This window comes from Musca autumnalis, unplaced genomic scaffold (genome assembly GCF_047663935.1).
Source record: "Musca autumnalis isolate F117 unplaced genomic scaffold, ASM4766393v1 scaffold_5, whole genome shotgun sequence".
Lineage (NCBI taxonomy): Eukaryota > Metazoa > Arthropoda > Insecta > Diptera > Muscidae > Musca > Musca autumnalis.
The window spans coordinates 1,385,156-1,407,526 of NW_027412088.1; the positions used below are offsets into that span (position 1 = coordinate 1,385,156).

Sequence of the window (22,371 nt, forward strand, 5' to 3'; positions counted from 1 at the left end):
TTTTTATTACACGTTTAGGATGAAAAGCAGTATTTTATGGTAACAAATTTCGAAGTTTCAAATTTCATGAGTATACCCTATTATGCTTGGTTTACGAAATCCACTCGAATTCAACTGTCAATTCCTTTGCGTATACGTCAAATGAAAACTCATCTGCAATACATTCGATTTCATTTGACCTTTAAGCAATGGAATTGACACTTGAAATCGAGTGGATTTCGTAAATGCAAACTGGGTACTTATAGAAAAGTAGTTAACCGGGACAGTTTGAACTCATTTATATGAAAAAACTTTGGGGATTTAGGTTGTGAGGCAATTAAGCGGGAAAGGCAGTTAAGCAGAGAGGTAGTAAACCGGGGTGCAGTGTATGTACAAAAATGTTGTTTTTTATTTATAGTGATTATAGATGGAGATTCGAGCAAAAAAAATTGCTTCTCACAACAAGGCTGCGTAAAGAACCAGATTTTCGTTCAGATAATTCTAAAATATTTATTTTTCTTTTTATTGTGTTTATCACACTCAGCAAATTTTGACCGGAGGTTTCATTCACGCATTGTGATAAATTTAAAAATGACTCGTCTTTGGAAATAAAAAGCTTCAATTTGAAGCAAATTTGCAATTTTGGACGTATAAATAGGGGCTCCAAATGACGAAAATTGTCTAGCAACAACAACATCTAATATGCCTGATGATGTTAACCTAACCAGTTAACGAAACGATCGTCGCATAGCGGTTGATGTGTATGTAGGACCTCGCTAGATATCAATTGTTCAATGTAATCTCCTTAGCTCATATAGCTCGATTATTTAAATTAATTAAAAATCTCACAATTAGTTTTTTTCTACTGTGCTATATTACAAAACTGGGATAATGTTGATTCAATGTTTAATATTTGTTTTTTCCTTTTTATAATTTAGTGTTAAAAATGTTCCTTAATCACGATTTTTCCTTTTTCTTAATAAATTACTGTGACTAGAGTAGGTAAAGTAATTAAAACATACCCCCTTTTTAATTATAAGTAATGATTTTTTAAATAAAGTTTATTTGATCTCAGAGTAGTGCAATTAATATTATTTTGAGTAACTAAATGATCGAATTTGCTTTGTTACTACATTACTAAATAAATAAAATTATACATTACTAAATACATAAAATAAAAAATATACATACATTAAATTAAAAATTTAAGTATGTATCAATGTTTGATTCAAAGCACAGCAAATCTGTGACGAAATAATTCCAACATACTAGAACTATGGAACATATAATTAACAGCCTATTTACAACAATGAGATATGAATACATTACGAAAAGATGAATTAAGATTTCTAGCTTATACTATAGAGTATAATAGGATTTTCTTGTTTATTGGATAAATCTGCAATTTCTTCACCATCGTAAACTTCTTCGGGAGATGACGTTGATATAAGAACATTATGAGATTCTTCGCTATCTGCAGTCTCAATTATAAGTAATGCGTGTGTATCTGATTTGGCATTGCTCAGAACAGAAATTGGTGGAATCGGTGGTTGGCTCAAGTGGGCATTTTGTTTTCTTAATTTTCGTGTTTCTTCAAACTCCCTTGGGTGGACTTTCTTTCGGTGAGAGTGCATATTGGCATTGGAATTAAATGTTTTAGGGCAGTGAGGGCAACGATACAGAACTTCGCCAGTATGCATTGTCATATGCTCCTTTAGGGAGAGTGGTTTTTTAAAAGTTTTACTACAAATACTGCACTCATAGACTTTGTCTGAACCATGGACATAGCGTTTGTGACTTAGCATAGCTGTTCGGCTCGGCGATACCTTTGAGTTGGAGCAAAAAAAAAACTTTACAAATGCAAACAATAAATGCATTTAATTGTTTACCTTTTGACATATGTCACACACGTGTGGCTGTTTGGCTTCCTGATGGCGTTTTTTATGTTTGTTTAATGCGTACTTGTCTTTATGCCATGATCCACACACGTCACATTGCACTTTCGGGAAAGTAATGCCTTGATGTTCCATTTGGTGTCTCTTAAATGCTGCAGGACCGCGAATTACTTTGGCACAAATATCACACATTGTACCATAGTGACAGTGTTCTTTACTATGTTCAGCTAATTCTGTTAATGTTTCAAATCTACCACAAATACATTAGTCATGTCATGTGTAAAATAATGTTAAGATACACTACCTTTTGTTACAATTTTTACACGTTGTACTTCGATCACGATGTGTAAACATTTTATGCTGTTCTAAGAGATATTTTTTAACGAATTTCTTTGAACATTGGGGACATTCGAACTTCTTATCCTCTTCTTTCTGGTGTTTAATAAGGAAATGGTTACGCATTGACTGACGATCTACAAACGCTTTGTCACATTCCTCGCATCTGAAACACAAAAAAAGTTATTCACTTTTTGCCGTCTGGTGTTGTTGTATCACAAATTGCAAGTTGGCGTGTCGTAACGACTTAAAAGCAAAAATATCAAAACGCTAATATTAAGTAAAATGGTTTACGACTTATATCTTCTATTTGGAAACAGTCCAATTTCTACAATGAGATATGTATCATCTATTTACCACTATTACATCCAGGCTAGCACTATGCTTACCGAACCACATCAATAGAAACACTATTACGTCTGTTCGACAACTTCGCAAGTAGAAAGTACTTGCAAAAACTTTTACCCTTAACTAGCTCTCTTGTACTCAACAAATTTGTTACCGAACAGCATTTTGTAAAAGTTTGTACAAATTTGCATACATTTTTGGATTATCGTATAGAATTATTGATTGAATCCGGTTTACCCTCGCTAAGGGACAGGGTAATTGAGATAAAAAATAAATTATTATCAAAAATCCTGTCTTTTAATTCATCAGTTATCGACGAAAACTTTTCTAAGGCGTTGATGACAAAGAATGGAACATACAATTACCACACATCAACATATCTATATAAATAAAAATCAAATGTCGTTCGTTGGTAATGGCATCAGTTGAGAACGACTCACAGTGGGAAATATGGACACTTTAGTGGAACTTTACTCATAACTTTTAATGTGAAGAACGTAGGTTACTAAAATTTTCCAAAAATGTTTCTTATAGTTGAGGGTCGTATGTGGATAAATATGGCCACATAGACCTGCGGTTTCCTAAAGCCCCCACATATCGGTGGTGACCGTTTTTACGTATTAGGTTCATTTTTCAACCGATTTTGCTGCAAATTGGTATATTGGGGTTTTAGTGGATGGAGAACATATGAACATATGTACCGGCCAATATAACATATTTTAAAGATTCCAAGCACATTTAATAATCTATTTAGGTAGAAAACCGTTTTGCGAAATATTAGCAACGTATTTTCTCGTTTTGCTATAGCCCCAATAAGAGTACCCCATATTTAAATGGTGTTAGGTAATTATTGCCAACCGAGTTTGGTTTACTTTAAAATTTGTCTTCATTGAATATAAAATATTCTAAAAACAATTCAGAGCATAGATCCTTGCTTTGGCCCCTCCCCCAAGCATCCACATACGTTAGTAAATGAAAAAAATTTAGAATTTTTTTTAGTATAGTGTCATTGATAACATGCATTTTACAAATTGAACGCTTCGACTGAGGATATGTTTAAATATTCTAAAAAACAATTCAGAGCATACGCATACGTTAGTAAATGAAAAAAAAATTTTTTGAGATTTTTTATTTTTTGTATAGTGTCATTGATATAACTAGCCCAATCATGAATATCAACTCCCCGTGAGTTTTCTCACCTTCCCCCTTAAACTGAAAGGGCAGAAAGACAAAACTCACGGTGAGTTGACATTCATGATTACCCTGAACATAAATTTTACAAACTGAACGTTTCGACTGTGGATATTTTTATCTTATTACACGGTTCCGCAAATGAGTATATCACCTAAGAGCATCTGGTGCAACTATGGTTTGTTTTAGGTACAGTCTGTCGCAAAAGTTAGTATACACCGTTGAAACCAAAATGTATTAGGGATAAATATCACTATAACTTATTGAAAACAACAAACCATTAGTTTTATTTGATAGACAAGAAGGTTGTCTTCCGTAAAAACAATTAAAAGTGCGCAATATTTGCATAGATTAGCAAATGTACGGTTCGAATCCCAAAAAGACCAAAATTTATGTCGCAAAAGTTAGTAGCAGTCGTGGAACTGTGTAAAAAATTCTTGATATTTTTTAACAAAATGAAACTAAATCTGTACTAAAGATCATAAACAGTATATTAATTGGTATTAATGGCAGTTATAGTACTTATAGTGACAAGTCCAACATACACTGGATCGCAAAATCCACAAAAATTGGTCATCTAAAAATACAGCAACTGTAGGGACAAAATTCCGGGTGTTATGTCCTGTTTATGAATTCTAAAGCCATGAAATGCTCAGAAAAGCTCTAAAGTTTCAATATGGGGTGATCTTGATCGATTTTCGACTTGTCCTGTTTGAAAAAAACGGGAATTTCTTGAAGGAAACCCATACTTTTGAGGTCATTGTCCTTATGAAACATTCCAATGACTTTCTGAAAAAGTCGCATATCTCGCTAACCTGCGCGTACCTGCAGCTAATTTTTGGTTTGTCTATAGAAAAATATCCTAAATCTCAGAAAATGTGCGATTTATTCTGCAATTCACCACAATACATTAAAAAACCTCGAAAACTTATAAAAAAATAATTTAGTAGACTTTTAATAATCACATTTTTGGGGAACGAATAGCAACCAGACTAAATTACCAGTAACGCTATGCAGTTATTTAAGTTACATATATGTATCATGAATGATTTGTAAGTTTTGTGCACGGAAACGCACAATTCTTATGGTTTAGGCCACTACAAATGTTTGTTGCTAATGGACAATGTAACTTTCTTTTAATAATTTATCCTATATTTAAAGTAAATAACGCTGGGGAGCCAATATCATGGAATTATTTGAATTATCAGGAATATTACAATGCTATGTAATACATTTATTAGGCCAAGAAGGCTTCTGTGTTACAAGTGAAGAAATAAATAAATAAATAAATTAGATATTACAAATCTATAAACGCCAAATAATCAAAAAATTGTCGCGAATTATAACGGCAACAAAAACTATAGTCAACTACGTACAATTTGTTTGTGTCACTATATTACTTAAGCAAAGCTAGAAGCAATTTTTTAAGAAAATAAATATTGTAAAACAAATGTGCAACTTTTAAGTGCATTTCTAGTTGTTTCGCGGGGTAAATCGCAAAACTGAATATGAGGCATTAGTCATGGGATACTTAGCAATAGAATTCAACAAGAATCTCATTAGTTTTATGTACTTTAATTTTTGAGTAAAGTTCCACTAAAATTCCCATATTCTGCACTGTGCGGCTGGATCGATTTGGATAATTTATTTATTGAAATGTTCGCCTAACCCAACATAGGTTTTTATGCAAAGAAAATTTGACCACGCCCACCTTTGCGGCAACTTTTTTTTTTATTTTCTATTTCTATCCTTTTTACAAAAACTACTGAACTGATTTTCGTGAAATTGTGCTATATCTATCTATATAAATAAAAATCAAATGTCGTTCGTTGGTAATGACATCAGTTGGGAACGGCTGGATCGATTTGAATAATTCTTTTATTGAAATGTTCACCATAACCCAATTTAGGGTTTTATGCAAAGGTACTTTCGCTAAACATACACTATTTTTTTTAAATGTTATAATGCTTCAGAAATTAATTTCCGAGACAATTGTGGTTGTGTCTCCAACCTTACGTACTTATTGGGATCCAAAGACTTGAAAATTTTTAAAAATATGCTGCATTTACAAAACTGCTGAACCGATTTTACTGAAATGTACAGGCATGTACAGGGATGACCCGCGCTGAAAATAGGCTGCATTTAATATTAAAAAAGCTACATTTGCAATAACAACGAATGTGTCGTTTTGAACATTTACGAAATAATCTAGAATCTAGGTACTTCTTTTGAGCCTACCACGCATACATTTTTAAATATGTTATATCTCCAAAATACTGAAGCGATTTCCATGAAATTTGCAGCAAGTGCTTAAGGACTGTCGTGGTAATGTGTACTTTATGGATTTCAGAGGAGGTGGGGTACCTTCCCACGCATTTCTTTTAAACGCTATATGTATATGCTAAACTTATGATTATATCGGTTTCAGCATTAATTTTGGGAGACAATGAGGTTGTGTCTCCGACCTTAGGTACATATTTGGAGTCAAATTACCGGACCACGTCCACTTTTTTAAATACGTTAGATCTCGAAAACTTATACCACGCCCACTCTTTTCAATACTACTGAACCTAATTTCATGAAATTTTCAGAAAATGTTCAGTAGGTCTATTCTGTAACTTTTAACAACTATCGACCGACATTGTTTAAATTTATCTTGTTTTTGTAACAACAATAAAACAAACAATTGAAATTGTTGTAAAATAAACAATAAGTAAAGTTGTTAAAAAGTAACAGAATTGGCCCCCAGGAATGTCCCGTTGTCCAAAATTCTATATAATTGTTGATGAATTTTGTGGGTCACAAAAAGTTGTCATTAAAATTCAATACGACGGGCTGCTAGTACTAAATAAGAACCTTGACAACAAATGTATTAAATGTGGCAACATATGATAATACGTCCAAAACATAAATACTGGAATCTTGTACCAGAAAACACCAGTGCTGACAACATCAGATCTATCTAGAACTTTATATAAAATACAAAAAACTGTAATTGTTCGTTTCCTTAAATAAGTTAATTCTGCAGCCAATGCGATTGTCTTTTTTATATACTCACTAAGGACATAAGGGTGATTAGTTTTATTTATTTTATTTCTCAAATTTGTTATAGCCTAATACCATGGTGCAAGAAAGAAGGTGATACAATAATACCAACCGATGTCTTCATTTGCTGTCAGAACTTATTTTTAATCAAAAATAAATAACAGATATTTTTCTTCTATAAAGAATGTCTTTGTACAACATCTTTATTTAAGCTTCTCTACAATATTTTACAGTTTTCTCCTACCTTTTGTGGATATTTCGCGCAAAATTTCAGCAAATGAAGACTACGGCCTGAATTTGCCTTTTGGGTCACCTTCTTAATTTCGCCTTGCTTATGACCTAGGTCATAGAGGAGATAGCTGTTTCACTAAGACGATACGAAAACTAATTATATAAACTAATATAATATTTATAATATAACAATATGTAAAAAAAAACAGAAGTTTAGATGTAATTAGAGCGTATTCGAAAGACCAAGAGAAATATTCCATTATTTCTAAAAATAAAATTAAAAATGTAGCTTTTGTTTTACCTGAAGTACTCAGGATCCAAATGATGTCGAATGTGATCCAACAAAAGTGCTCTCTTGAAAAATTTCTTGTTGCAACACTTTGCATATCCCCTTTTAACACCATGTTTCCGCATGTGAACCCTAAGACTAGCGAAGTTTTCAGCTTCGGAAGAGCAAACATCACACTGCAATGTCATATATTCATTAATTTGGTTATCAATTTCTCTCATTTTAGTAGTGTATTCTTTGTCTTCGGACTTCAATGGTTCTTTTTGTTTCGTCTTTGAAGTCTCTTTTCCTTTCTTTGGTCGACCCCTCTGATTGTGCAATGTGTTGATACTACTATTCTTCGATTGTTTTTCATTTGGCAACTGAGGTTTCAACCTTGTTGATCTTCTTGTTTTAGAAGTTGTTTTTCCATCATCGTTTGTATTATTACCACAATCTTTAGAGCTGTTTGTAAGAATGTTTTTCATAAAAGCTTCCCCGTCAAATGACAACTCATTCTGGCTTTCATATTTACTACCTTCCCCATTTTTAAACTGTTCCTCGTCCCGACTAAACTCATGCGATAAACTATCATCCGCACCCCCACCTAATGCGATGGCAGCAGCTTTTTGCACTGCTCTCTCGGGCTCTGTGGTATCTTCTATCAGTATGTTAAACGGAACTTCGCCATTAAATTCATTTTCGACAGGTTCATGTTTTGGCAATGAACTAAAGTTAATAAGATCATCTATTGATCGGCGTTTTGATTTAGCACTTTCCGTTTTGATAACAAATCTTTCGGTCATGTGGCGATGGGCACTTTCTACCATAAGAAAGAATTGATGAAAGTCGCATATTTTCTTATAACATTGGCAACATATTGTTGTTGATATAGGATCATCGCTGCGAGGCTGTATAAATATAGAAATGGAAAAATTGTTAGTTGTTGTGTGGTAAATATTTAAATATACAAAAACACATATGGCCAAAATAAGTACATCTGGGGTTATCATGAACGGCAATTCCCCGTGAATTTTTCCACTTTCTCCCTTAAGTTGCAACGGCGGAAAGACGAAACTCACGGGGAAATTTCATTCATGATAACCCCCCCCCCCCCCATCGTAGTTTGTTTGATGTTGTGCCCATTTCACAACTTCTAATTTTAATCCATCACGCAACCAGAAAAAAACGAAAAAATTGGTAATATTTTGTTTCTGTGTCACTTCTGTCTAAAAGTCCTAAATTTGGTGGCCAAAAAATAAGTAAATTTAAATTTATTTACATTTAAATATAAAAAAAGATATTAAATTTAATATATGATATGCTTTTATATTTGTTTGAAGCATATACTACTTAAGCATATACTACTTAAAACCCGTTTAATTAGAAATTGTTATTAAATATTTTTATATCTTTATTCAGTTTTAAGGATTAAGTTCAGAGTTAGGTGTAGTTTAGGATAACTTTGCTTTTGTAACATAAAAAAGTAAATTTTGGATTTTTTATTATAGTCGAGTAAATTTTAATAAAGGTTGGTTAGTAATTTACCTGTGTTAATAATGCTAATAATAAAAAACAAACTACAAATTATTTGATGTATTGGTTGAAATAAGCACTATTAACCTGAAGAGAGAAGATTGGCGTCTAAATTTAAAAATGATGGAAAAAATCTTCGATAATGGCTTCCTTTGCATTAAATGTAAATAAATTGAAATTGAATTGAAATTAATAGCCAAATCCGTGGAAAGGCCGGTGGGTTTTGTCTAAAAGAAACCCGGTGTATGCCTAAAAAGACAACAAACCCCAATCGATATTTCCATTGTTCCCCTCGCTAACGATACCTATTAAATTAATCTTGTGTAATTACTGTTGACATAGGCAATGTTATATTCACCCGCATAGCTCGGAGAATACTACGGGCTACAAATTACCAGAAAAATTAACAAAAGGCGTTCAACTGTTTCGAAAAAAAAATTGTTGACGAGGTCCTCCTTCGCTTATAATCATATGGGTTGGTCCGGTAAAACGTACACGAAAAAATTTGAATTCTAGAGTAATGGAATGAAAATAAATAAAATAAATTTATTCAGTAACAATTACGGCAAGATAAATTTCTATGTCAAAGGAAAGCAATTTCATATAATGGTTACAAAAATGCAATTAAACACGGAGGTAGCAACCTAATGGTGTGAGCCTGACTGATTTTCCTGCTGCAATATATCACATTACAGATGCTGGGGCCAATTTCCAATACCAAAAACATATTGGAAAACACAATGTAGCCAAAAGCGGAAGAAAATATCGGAACAAATTGAATACTCTACCAGCTGACGGAAAAAATTTGAATAATTCTTTTAAATTGTAAGTTTTTTCTAAGTAGCCGGCCTTCGGCCGGGGATTTAAGACTTTCTCCTATGAACAGGAGCCCAATTTAGGGCACGAAAACATTTTTTTTAATTTAAAATTTTTTCTTACTTTAACAAGGGAATTTTCGGAACTTAAGAGGCCCATATCTCGGGAAGTATGGACTTCGCCCCGGAAAAGTTTATATATTTGTGATCAGGACAACAAGATCTACCTGTGGTAATTTTTCCAGATTTTTCCGCCAGGTGGGAGAGTATTCTATTTATGCCAAAATATCTTTTCTTAAATGGATTTTACTGCAGAACAACGGTCCAAAACTGGATTGATTTCACTTGACTCGCCTATGTAGTAATCGGACATGAATCCAATAGTAAACCTTGTGGACTCTTAAAACAGTGCATTAGCACACAATCCTTCAAAATACACATCAAATTTGGAATTTTATACAAAAAATGTGGTACATATTAAGTAACTTTTGAAAATTACAGCAAACTTCTAGGCAATATGCAAAGAATACAAAAGGTAGTTCAAGATAAAGGTGGGAGCACCAAATATTAAAAACATAAATATCATAAATTAAATTCTATCCTAAAATAATTGAATATACATACTAATAGTAAATAATGATTTCCAAAATGCACTTATTATTTTATCCATGTGACTTTAATATCGCATTTAGAAGTTTGTTTATCTTGAAGATCTACACAAAAATTATTCCTTAAGTGTCATTTACGTTGCAAAACTTAAATTTAAAATGAACTTGGTTTTGATTATTACTACTGCTAATTTGAAGTAACCAGAAATCCTTTACCGGATATAAACTTGGTTCTGATCGCGGGCAAATGAACTCACCATTTTATTCTAATAAACACACCATTATAACATGGTATAATTTGCAATCCGTCTCCTGGCTAAGTCATCCGACTTATTGTATTTTAATGGCAGTATTTTTTGTTAATGGCATCACACCAATAAATACAGTTAAGCTTCATTTACCTCAAACCAAAAGTGCTTTGCTATAATACTAGCAATATGGATTTCGTCCTCAGAGTCAAAAATACTAATGACATCCTCCAAATCATTCAGGCACAACCTACAAATCATCTTGGAAAAGAGTGTGTTGATTTGTGTAGTTGGGAACGAGTTTATAGCAACTATTCCGAGAAAAGAACCATCGGACTAGAGTTGTGTAGTTCCGGAACGAACTAGTTCCAAGGAACTATTCCGGACAAGGAACTATTGGAACTATATCCAGCTCTTGCGTTTATATAGTTCCTTTAGTTCATATAGTTCCTTTCGTTTTTCTCGTTCCTTCAATTTAACGCCTACGTCGATCTTTCGTTGTTGCTGTTTGTTCGCTTCAATTTTCGAATTTGGAAAAGGTCGTTAATTGCTTCACATATCATTATTATTATTCCTTAAATAATGAAACGAAAAACTCGCCTTTATCAATTATAAAAATTTACAAATATTGGTTACTACACTTTAATAAAGCGCATAAATTCTATAAAATTAAAAAAATATATATATATAAAATGTTTTTATTCGCTTAACACTAAAAGAGCGGCAAAATAGCATGTGAACGAACGATTGATCAAAAGGAGTGATTTATCCAAAAAGAATATTTGAGTTAAATGTCAAACGAACGAAGGAACTATATGGAACGAAGGAACGATATTAAAGGGCTGTTTACACCATCTATCAATGTCATATGAGCTGCCATTTCTTTCACCCATTCGACATTCTCTATGTTTGTCAAAATTGACGTCATCCATACAACTTTCAATTTGTGCGTTCATACCTGCAAGTGTTATTTTCGTATGACATAACCTAAAAATATAAAAACAGCTGTTTTTGTCATTATTTACATTTATTGTTGAGTTGCAATTTTGCGCAAATTTTAATTTTGGTTGAAGGAAACTGAATTGGTAGAATTGGTGTTTGGAGTTATAGAGGCATTCATGTTTTTGTCACCAAACAATCATTTCAAAGACTGCTTCTTTCGACCTATCGATCTGAAAATAACATTATAAACGCCATTTATTTACTTTACTGAATATTTAAATATACATACCTTTCCATTTTCTTTTTTAAAAGATTTTGTTTTTCATTTTTTGTTTGAGAATGACAGAAAACAGCTGATAAATTTATGTTACATACGAGAATGCCGTATCAAATAGAGCGCTCCCTAAATGAAAAATTTACATATGAGTTGCCAAATCATTTTGATAGATGAAAATTTTCATAGTGGTTACACTATGTGTACAACATTCGCAGGTAGAAAATTTGGCATCTCATACGACATTGATAGATGGTGTAAACAACCCTTAAGGAACTAGTTCCTTTTGATCATGGTACAATAAGAAAGGTAGATGCATCGGCGAATTGCTACAACAAAGCATCTTTTTTGTAATGTAAAATGTCAAAATTTTCGCCATATGGTCCCTTGTTGTCTCTTTTTATCGCACGTGTTTGTCTAGAAAGCGAACACATTCTATCTCTTACTTACAAAATCATATGGTCTTTGTTTTGATTTTTCATGGCGAATTCCTAGTTTTTTGACGTTTTAGATTCGATCAGCTGGGCTGAGGCATCTACCTATTTAATTGTATCATGGTCCAAAATTAATAAACATATTTTGGTCTTGCCACATTCTTCAGCAAATGTGGAAAGAGTTTTTAGCCAAGTAAATTTAAATAAAAACAAGTGTCGAAATCGATTAGTTAGGGACTCGATGGAAGGAATTCTCTTTAGTCCCGGTCCACACTAGCGTGAATTTCATTAAAAAATTTCATGAAATTAGGTGTTCTTAAATCGAATTCCCCACTACAGCAATTTTATGATTTTACTCTACTATGGACGTCGATCTAGAGACGCATAATTTCATATCAAAATTACAATGAAATTACTTTAGTGGGGCCCGGGACTTACTAAAGAACACTTAAAATTAAGTAAGTCTAACTGTTACGATGTTGTCATTAAAAATGATTTGTTACAAAACATTAATTCAAATATTTATTAAAGAAATTGAATTTTTTTAAATTTTGTCTGTTTAATTAATTAATTTTCTCGTTTAGAGTTAAACTTGATGATCAAAAATTGTTTGCATGTGAAAAAGGAAAGCCAAGGACTCGAACCCGCACAGTCACCAAATTACTCATATATACACGTACTTATAAATTTATACTGCATATGTAGATGGTAAAACCATTTATATTTATACAAATTTTGAATTATTGCCTTGGTTTAAGAATTATTAATTGTTTTGTTGTACTTATAGAGTTATATTTTTAGTTATGCTTATTAAATATAGCAATAATTTGAACTGAAATAAATGTTTTTTAATTTGCCGATTTTGAAAATTTTTTGCCGATTTTGGCACCCGAAAAGTGCCGATTTTCGACCAAACTTATCTGGCATCCCTGGTGATGAATGCATCAAAAGATGCAGTGTGTGTACTCACAGTTTGCGTCTCTCTTTTTTGTGTTGCCTTTGTTTTGCACAAAACTTAATTTTTTTCTTGTGCAGATATATGCAAATGTACAACCAGATTGAAGTAAAATCCCCAAACTGTTGATGCAGCTATGTCTAAAAAGCAGCTATTGAGGGTGCACTAAAACACAATATATTGAAAGGAATCTAGTGAATAGTAGCCTTAAACATTGTTTTTGGTCAGGAAACGCCAAAATGCAGCTATGAATGATGCAGGTAACCAGAAATTACTGTACATGTACTCAACTGGCACCAATTTACTGGCATGTGTAACTGCAGTGAAAATGAGAAACAAAAAAAATGAGTCAATGTGTCAGCTGAAAACCCATTGCTTTGACGGCAATAATCTAAAAATTATTGCCGAAAAACCACAATTCACCCAGACTGATTGGGGTTCATTAGTCTTGAAAACCCACACATACATTCTTCAATTTTTTAACATAGTCCCGGTCCACACTAGCGTGAATTTCATTAAAAAATTTCATGAAATTAGTCGTTCTTAGTCCCGTTCCACACTAGAGTGATTTCATTGAAAAAAATTGCAAGAAATTATGCGTCTCTAGATCGACATCCATAGTATAGTAAAATCATAAAATTGCTGTAGTGGGGAATTCGATTTAAGAACGCCTAATTTCATGAAATTTTTTAATGAAATTCACGCTAGTGTGGACCGGGACTTAGTTCGAATTCCTCATTACGCCAATTTCATGATTTTACTCTAGTATGGAACTCGATCTAGAAACGCATAATTTCATGAATTTCTTTCAATGAAATCACTCTAGTGTGGACCGAGACATAAAGCAAAAAATGTTATGGGTGCTTTACACGATATGTGTTTTACATATTATTATATTTTTAAGTTTTATTTTTGTTATTTTATTAAGTTTTTTGATCTCAGAGTTGTATAACTTCTGTTGTTTTGTGTAACTAGATGGCAAAATGTGCTTTGTTATGTTACTATAATGTTAAATAAATAAAAATATGGGTTGTCACTTTTTATATACAAAATGTATATGCAAAGTGACAACACATACATATGCAAAATAACATATGTACATATCGTGTAAAGTAAATACCCCTCAGTAATGTTGGCGACATTTCCTGAGTATTTTAGCCATGTATGTTCATATTTATATTAGGTAATTTTCCTTGCTGCAATGGTCAGTTTGATGGAGAGAGAGGTGAGGCATATGGTAACCCTTTGCCACTCAACACCCTCTCCCACCCGCAAACTGACAATTGCCGCAAGGAAAATTGCCTAATGTCATTGAGCTAATATGACTCGGACTGCACTCATTAATATGAGAGAAGTCTCCCTTGTCCCGCCTGGGATGTTTGTGGAACAATTATTATTATCGTGTAAAATACCCATTATAGCAGTAATAGCCCGTTTCCACGGTACGTCGTTCGTTCTCTATTCGTTGTTCGACCCATAACTACGAATAAATTACTTATTTCCCCACACAAAATTCTATGAACGAACGACGATTTTTCTACGTTGCTCGATTAGAAATACTCTCTGAACGACGAATAAGTATGTCCCATCCCTAACAAATGAGAGAATTTATCGAAAAAATTAATTATGACATGTCTAAATTCAAAATTGAAAAATTTGTTGAAAACACAAACATTTTTAGAAAAAAGGAAAAAGATGAATGAAAATTAATGAAATAAACATTTTATATAGATGCAAAAGGAAGATGGTTGTGTTTTCTTCTTAATTCCACACACATTTCATGTCCATTAGTTCAAAATCGCGTACAAATATCAGAAACAAAAAAGGAAACAAATAACTGGAAGTCTGTATACACAAATATTGTTTTGACATGCCTCTCTCTCTTTAATTTTGAAAATAGAAACATATAAAAATATATTGAAAATAAAAAATTATTCAGAATTTATGGAAAAAATGAATGAAATGTGTGTAGTTAAATAATGAAGATACATTTGAAGGAAAGTCTATTGCTTTTCCTATTCATTTAATGCATGTATATTTTATGTGTTTTCGATTTAAATTTTCGTGAAAACAAGAAACAAAAATGAAAGAAATTTTGTTTATGTTTCTGTTAATTACGAATGGTGTCGTGGAAACGGGTTAATTCGTCTACGTCGTTCGAAAGGCGAACAACGTAATTGAAACGCTCGTGTGAACATGACATAAAATGTTCTTGCAGGTTCTGGATTTTAGCAAAAATTTGATAGTGTATGCGCCGCTTAATGTTAGAAATATCGATAGCACTGTTCCAGAACTAAAAAGTTTTTACTATTTTTACCACTTTTACACATTTTGCGTTCCCGTACACAAAATTTATATGAAAATCGTTTACGACTTTTACAACTTTTACGACTTTTACCACTTTATAAAGTACGGGAACAGGCCAGATATTTTGCCAGCTCTAGTGTGTACGAGCACTTAAAAAAATCTGGCATCTCGGCATCATAAAGAAGAAGAAGCATATTGACTAAAATATTAATCCAATTTATTTTTCCTAAAACATCTCACAAAAGACGAAAGCAGTGACATTAAAAACAAATTCAATCCTATACTTTATTTTATATTAAACTATCGTTATATACGAGTTGAAAAAATGCATCTGAATGCAGACATATCCAGTGCTCTACAGCAAATTGAGGCTATAAAACGGGTCATAGATGAAAGCGATGACCCAAAATTACAAAGCCAAACTGCAGAGAGTCTAAAAACAATTTTAGATATTTTACAAGATCCTGTCTTTATTTCGATTGTGCACGTTCAGGACTCACTGTCCGAACTGAACGCTCAACTAACGCAGCATCCTTCGATGTTACCAAACGATTTTGACATTGATATGGCAGGGAATTTGGTACTGAGTGTTAACGGTGGTGGTGATGTTATGTATGAATTTGATGAGCGTCTTTCGACTCCACTAAACAGTGTCTCAGTCCCAAATAGCCCAGGTAGCAGCAAGGCAACAGAAGTCGCAGACAATGCCTTATTGGAGCAGAAACATTCAAAAATGCCTTCGTTGTCGGGGGTTGAACTATTTCCTACAGACTACGTACAAATACAAGCGATTGAACTGGTCAACGATGGAACAGGTCTGGGGTTCGGTATTATAGGTGCACGGAATTCTGGAGTCATAGTAAAAACTATATTGTCTGGAGGAGTTGCTGACAGAGATGGCCGTTTAAGATCGGGTGATCATATTTTACAAATCGGAGACGTCAACTTACAGGAAATGGTATCGGAGCAGGTCGCAGCTGTATTGCGACAATCAGGAACACATGTCCGTTTAGTTGTTGGCCGCGCAATTGAACAACCGTCTCCAGTTGGCTTTAATTTAGAACCGGGAAGTGCTATTGTTCCCGCCAGAGTACTGGTTGATCGTGCTGAACTGGAACGTTATTTGATATCAACTGGTTATCCCGAAATCTTTGGAGAAAGTTCGAATGCTTCGACACCACAGACGACAACCGAAGATGAACGATTTGTATACCGGGGATCTAAGCCAATAATAGATCTTTTGGAACTTCCCGAAACTGAAAAATTGCAAGTTGAGCTCACCAAGGACACCAATGGTTTGGGTATAACTATAGCTGGATATGTGTGTGAAAAGGAGGAATTATCGGGCATATTTGTTAAAAGTGTATCGCCGGGCTCTGCAGCGGACATAAATGGTCGTATACGTGTTAATGATCGTATTATAGAGGTGGACGGACAGTCATTACAAGGATTTACTAATCACCAGGCTGTTGAATTGCTCAAGCAGTCAGGTACTGTCGTCAATCTAAGATTGGAACGTTACTTGAGAGGACCTAAATATGAGCAACTTCAACAGGCTATTGCTGCCAATGATAAGCTTCCCTCTAGTATTCCATCCACTCCCTCACGTCCTTCAACAGCTAGAGACACTCTATCTAGCAGCAGTGTAAATGTCTTCGCCACAGAACCCGAAGCCTTTAACGTACCAACCTCCAATATGCATAATCTATGTAACGTCACAAACAATCAAACCACAAGCATGTCTACCTTTGGCATTGATAGAAATACCATGCTCTTTCAAAAAACGCAGGAAGATGTGTCTAAAAAAATCATACCCACTGATGTGGCTGAAGATACCGAACGAGATCAAATCATATTTGAGGTGAGCATAAATGTTATTCATAGTCGTCACATTTTATACTTGCATTTCCTTTTAGGAACCACTTCACGCCAAAAACAATGTACTGCTCACCCGTCAAAAATATTACGCTGATCCCGAATTAACTGCCGATATTGAACAAGAAATTATACGCAAATGGAAGAAAATTGTTGGAAATGATGTTGACGTAGTTGTGGCCCAAATCAAGAAATTCCCCGTCGGTGGTCTTGGAATATCCCTTGAGGGTACCGTCGATGTCGAAGGTGGTCGAGAAGTAAGACCACATCACTATATACGTTCTATATTAGCAGATGGACCCGTTGGAATTAATGGTAAATTGCGTGCGGGAGATGAATTATTGGAGGTAAATGGTGAACGGTTATTCGGTATGAACCATTTGGAGGTGGTGGCAATCCTTAAGGAACTTCCCATTGACGTGCGTATGGTTTGTGGTCGTAGTAAGACGGAATTAATGTCCTTTTCTGACGACACTCTAAAGAAGTTGGAAAGTAATTTAGAAAAATTGGTTCCAACCTCTGATCGGTTGGTGAAAGCAAAATCTGATGGTAACTTGGCAACAACATCGCCAACAGCTGACGAATCATTTAAATTGAAATCGCGTTCTCTGGAGCCATTAACAGGACTAGCTATGTGGTCTGAAGAGCCTCAAATTATCGAATTAATTAAAGGGGATCGGGGATTGGGATTTTCCATACTTGATTACCAAGATCCCATGGATTCTAATGATTGTTTAATTGTTATACGTTCCTTGGTTCCAGGCGGTGTAGCACAATTGGATGGTCGTCTAATTCCGGGTGATCGTTTGTTATTCGTAAATAATATAAATTTGGAAAATGCTACTCTGGATCAGGCAGTGCAGGCTTTGAAAGGGGCCCCAAAGGGTGTTGTTCGTATTGGTGTGGCCAAACCGCTTCCCATGACAGACACATCGTTAAAGTCGAATGGAAACAACTCTAACATGTCAAATAATTCGGAGACAGAGATGATTCCTCAGAAACTTACAGACTTTCAGAGTTTACCAAGCCCATCGGATGAAATTAACTCTCATGAACCAGATTTGATTTCGAATTGGCGAAAATAAAAAAATTGGCTCGAATATTTTTCCAGAATGAAAAACGTTGCAGTTTTAGTCGGTAGTTATATTCGGAAATAATCACCCAATTTAGCGTACTTATATATGTACATACATAATTATTTTTTTTTTGACTTTCAATATTTCAAACACTTTTGTGTACTTGAATATCACATTCCATTTTATTTATCTTTTGCTTTTCGTTATTAATTAAAAAGAGAATGGGGGTTATCATGAACGGCAATTCCCCGTGAATTGTTTCACTTTGTCGCTTAAGTTGCAACGGCGGAAAGACGAAACTCACGGGGAAATTTCATTCATGATAACCCCCTATATTACAGCAATTTTATATTAAATAAAGCACACTATATAATACATTCTTACTAAAAAGTTTACGTTCGATTAAGTTGTCTCTCCAATTTTTGGTGGGTTCGTCTTGACAGAATTCGATGTCGAGCAAAGGACAGGAAGTATGTCAGTAGACCAAAGACAAAACAACACACTTCGAAATGTACAAAATTCTTCTGGTCTATTGCTACAATTCTATCGCAACTCTTAATGACAATTTCTCCGCTGTTATCGCATCGTAGCAATTCTTTATATTTGGTTTGAACACAGACACCCAAACTTCGACTTACCAAGTCGAATTCCGAACATTTGTGACATTCTTGAATAACTGTATACTTTTCCCTTAACCAACATGTCGAATTATTTTCAATAACAAATTGTGGTTTTCTAGCGGGACCACTAATATCTAAACGCGACTCTATAATCAGGACACAAATGGTAAGAGCCACAAGGAGTGTCAGTCCCAGCAGCATATGTTTCTTTTGACAGACCTCCAACATATTTTGCTATGGCTCAGAAATGATGGAAGGTTAAGGCTGAAAATATATTAAGCCAAGTTAAAATTTAGCAACAATTACGGTTTAAATTTCCTTAAGCGCACCTAAGGTATGAATACCCTATTTTCATCACAGGTAGTCCTTTCGGTCCTCATTCCAACGGTATATAACTTTTGTCCCGGAAATGTATACCTTCCGCGATAAAGGCCTCGACCATTCCGGAAACCCCTAAGATGGGCTAAAGTTAATTCATAATTAAAAAGAAATGTTGTTCCCATTCCCGAAATTTAAAAGAGGCATCTTTCTTGGGAAGGACTTTCCCCACATATTTTACACCCGGGGGACAAGACTTCCTGTAATAACAAACATTTTCATACAGTTCGAGTTTAGTAAATATGTGGGTCTTTCGGAAATTTCGAAGCCTTTATCTCGGAGAGTATAAATTCCCGGGACAAAAGATATATACCGTTGGAATGAGGACCGAAAGGACTACCTGTGATGAAAATCTGGTATTCATACCTTAGGTGCCGCTTAAGGAATTTGTTCCACAATTACTAACACCGCATTCAAAACAACGGGAGGGATTTATTCTCACAAATACAAAACATAAGTGGTCTTTTCGTAATTTTATTCCATGCAATTCTTCTTTCGCTGGACTGCAATTTAAGTATTTCCAAAATAACGACGTGATGTCTTCGATTTAAAAACGGACAACTAAATGTCTTTTCCAAAAGTAATCAATTAAATGTCCAATGTTTCCAAAGCAGAGACCTGCGCCGATCGGCTTACCGCTGAGCCGCCGATAAAATTGTAAAGCCTCCGCCGCCGACAATTTTGTCGACTGTGCCGTTAAATTCATATTAAGAACAAAAATTCTAAAAATATGAAAATATTATTTTTTATAATGCTTATATATTAAAAACGTGCTATTAAAATGGTATATTTTTCTATAGCTCTGTTCCAGAACTAAAAAGTTTTTACAATTTTTACCACTTTTACTCATTTTGCGTTCCCGTACACAAAATTTATATGAAAATCGTTTACGCCTTTTACAAGTTTTACGACTTTTACCACTTTATAAAGTACGGGAACAGGCCATATATTTACTTGCTGTTGATTTAAAATATTTACTTTTTTGGTAATGTGGTAACACTGAAACACCTTTTCTGTTTTTGGCGAATTGGGTAACACTTTAGCTCTGTTTCTGTAAGGCTTTACCTAATTAATTGCGTGTGCGTTCGAAAAAAAAATGAAAACAAAAACAAATACAACCCAGCAAAAAGTTTGCATCCGCGGATGCAGTTAAATCACTAGAACAATTGCCGCTGGAGTACATCTTTTCCTATGAATTCACCTATGAATTTTACAAGAGAGCGCGCAGCTAGGATGCACTCCATTTTGCTTCCACGGCACACATCTAGAATGCACTCCATTTTCGATCCAAATCACAGCCTTTAATGTAGTGTTTTGGATTGAATTTAAATGCAGTCTAAAGATGTTATAAAATGCAAGCCATTGCAAATATCCCAAAATAAATAAAATACGTTGCTTATTCGTGTAAAACAAGAATATTAACTTTATTACATTAACACAAATTATAAAAACTCTCCACTAAATTTGATCGTAACTAAGTTTACTTCCTCTTCTCTGCTTTTTATGACATCGAAATTGATATTGCTTCATCATCCAAATGGTTTTTTATTTTTCCTCCTACTTCAGTTCAGACTTGCAAAAAACTCCAACTCCACTTCAAAAATAATTTGCGTCTCGTGAATTACAGCAATGTTCATAATTTTAGTTTCTATTTCTTTATTTTTTATAAAACAAGTTCTTAGAATTTTAACACTCTTTCTTGTGTTCAGAAAAAAGACTGCGACTGTAGGGATCAAAAAATTGGCTTGCTTGGCTAGGGATCTTTAAGCGATTGCTTTCAAAATGTATCGAGCGCAGTGCATTTTTATAACTCCGTGTGGACTGCATCGAAGGATGTATTGAAATCATAACTCCGCATTGCACTACTTCCAAACTTTTTGCTGGGATGTATTTTGTTTTTGTTTTTTCGAACGCACACGCAACACGCAATTAATTAGGTAAAGCCATAACGTGCATGGCATGGTACAATAATCCAGGTAGCATTATCATGCCAGCTGATGGTAACATAAGGTGTCAAGTGCATTGATTGATGTCAAATTTTGACAAATTATAGGTGTGTTCGTTTACTCAATAATTTGTACAAATTTATACAAGTCCAGTAACTTCTTGTAAACGACTAAGGTCTTTTGCATTGTACTGTAGAGTAAACGAACAACATCCAGTAAAAATTCGTACACATTTTGAGTAAACGAACACACATTAGCTCTGTTCCTTTACGTGCAAGAATCTTCAAGTTTTACAACTTTTTACTCCAAAAGCGTTCCTTTACTTCAGACACCATACAATTCATATAGAAGCAGATTACAACTTTTGCTACTTTTGCCGGTTTTACCATTTTCAAAAGTAAAGGAACAGACCAATTATGTTACCAACAATTGCCGATGCGGCTACCTGTGTTGGTCTGTTCCAGAACTGCAAGAATCTACTAATTTTTACTATTTTTTCCGATAACATAAAGGAAAAATTGTTATCGTAGTAAAAAATAGTAGATTCTTGCAGGTTCTGGAACAGAGCATGTATTTGTACCATGGTGCATGGCCCATGGTACAATTACCAAGGTAGATGCATCGGCTAATTGCTACAACAAAGCAACTTTTTTTGTAATGTAAACTGTCAAAATTTTCGCCAAATGGTCTCTTGTTGTCTCTTTTTATCGCTTGTGTTTTTCTATATAGTGTAGACATGCTATCTCTTACTTACCGAATCATATGCTAAGTTTACATTTACGAAATCCACTCGATTTCAACTGTCAATTCCATAGCTCAAACGTCAAATGAAATCTCATCTGGATTTCATTTGACGTTTAACCTATGGATTTGACAGTTGAAAACGAGTGGATTTCGTAAATGTAAACCAAGCAATATGGTTTTTTGTTTTGATTTTTCATTGCGATTTCCTATTTTTTTGACGTTTTAGATTCGATCAGCTGGGCTGATTTGTAATTCTACCATGGCATTGCCCAATTACAGGTCCTCCAGCAAGCGAATTCAATGAAAAACAAAGATTTGAA

The 22,371-nt window shown here is 34.1% G+C and overlaps 3 protein-coding genes across 7 annotated transcripts; 1 reads left to right on the forward strand and 2 right to left on the reverse strand.

The window, feature by feature from the left end:
- Nucleotides 1-1,005: 1,005 nt before the first annotated feature.
- LOC141387213 (transcription factor grauzone) lies at nucleotides 1,006-10,996 on the reverse strand. Of its 3 annotated transcripts, none has more exons than XM_073956543.1 (5): nucleotides 10,654-10,996; nucleotides 7,327-8,204; nucleotides 2,179-2,376; nucleotides 1,869-2,124; nucleotides 1,006-1,805 (listed from the first exon to the last, which is right to left on the reverse strand). In XM_073956543.1, the coding sequence occupies exons 1-5, from the start codon at nucleotides 10,759-10,761 to the stop codon at nucleotides 1,329-1,331; spliced, it is 1,917 nt and encodes a 638-aa protein (XP_073812644.1). In that variant the 5' UTR covers nucleotides 10,762-10,996; the 3' UTR covers nucleotides 1,006-1,328. The 3 variants fall into 3 exon arrangements, with proteins under 3 accessions (XP_073812644.1, XP_073812645.1, XP_073812646.1); XM_073956544.1 differs by having other exon boundaries at nucleotides 10,510-10,818; XM_073956545.1 differs by lacking the exon at nucleotides 10,654-10,996 and adding an exon at nucleotides 9,999-10,286.
- Nucleotides 10,997-15,565: 4,569 nt separating this feature from the next.
- Nucleotides 15,566-18,753, forward strand: Patj (patj crumbs cell polarity complex component). The gene is made up of 2 exons (XM_073989518.1): nucleotides 15,566-17,273; nucleotides 17,329-18,753. Exons 1-2 carry the CDS (start codon nucleotides 15,738-15,740, stop codon nucleotides 18,370-18,372), a joined length of 2,580 nt encoding a protein of 859 aa, XP_073845619.1. The 5' UTR covers nucleotides 15,566-15,737; the 3' UTR covers nucleotides 18,373-18,753.
- JTBR (jumping translocation breakpoint protein JTBR) lies at nucleotides 18,517-20,001 on the reverse strand. 3 transcript variants are annotated; one of them, XM_073989522.1, is made up of 2 exons: nucleotides 19,804-20,001; nucleotides 18,517-19,247 (listed from the first exon to the last, which is right to left on the reverse strand). In XM_073989522.1, exon 2 carries the CDS (start codon nucleotides 19,209-19,211, stop codon nucleotides 18,756-18,758), a length of 456 nt encoding a protein of 151 aa, XP_073845623.1. In that variant the 5' UTR covers nucleotides 19,212-19,247; nucleotides 19,804-20,001; the 3' UTR covers nucleotides 18,517-18,755. The 3 variants fall into 3 exon arrangements, with proteins under 3 accessions (XP_073845623.1, XP_073845621.1, XP_073845620.1); XM_073989520.1 differs by having other exon boundaries at nucleotides 19,728-20,001; XM_073989519.1 differs by having other exon boundaries at nucleotides 19,768-19,999.
- Between the last annotated feature and the right edge of the window lie 2,370 nt (nucleotides 20,002-22,371).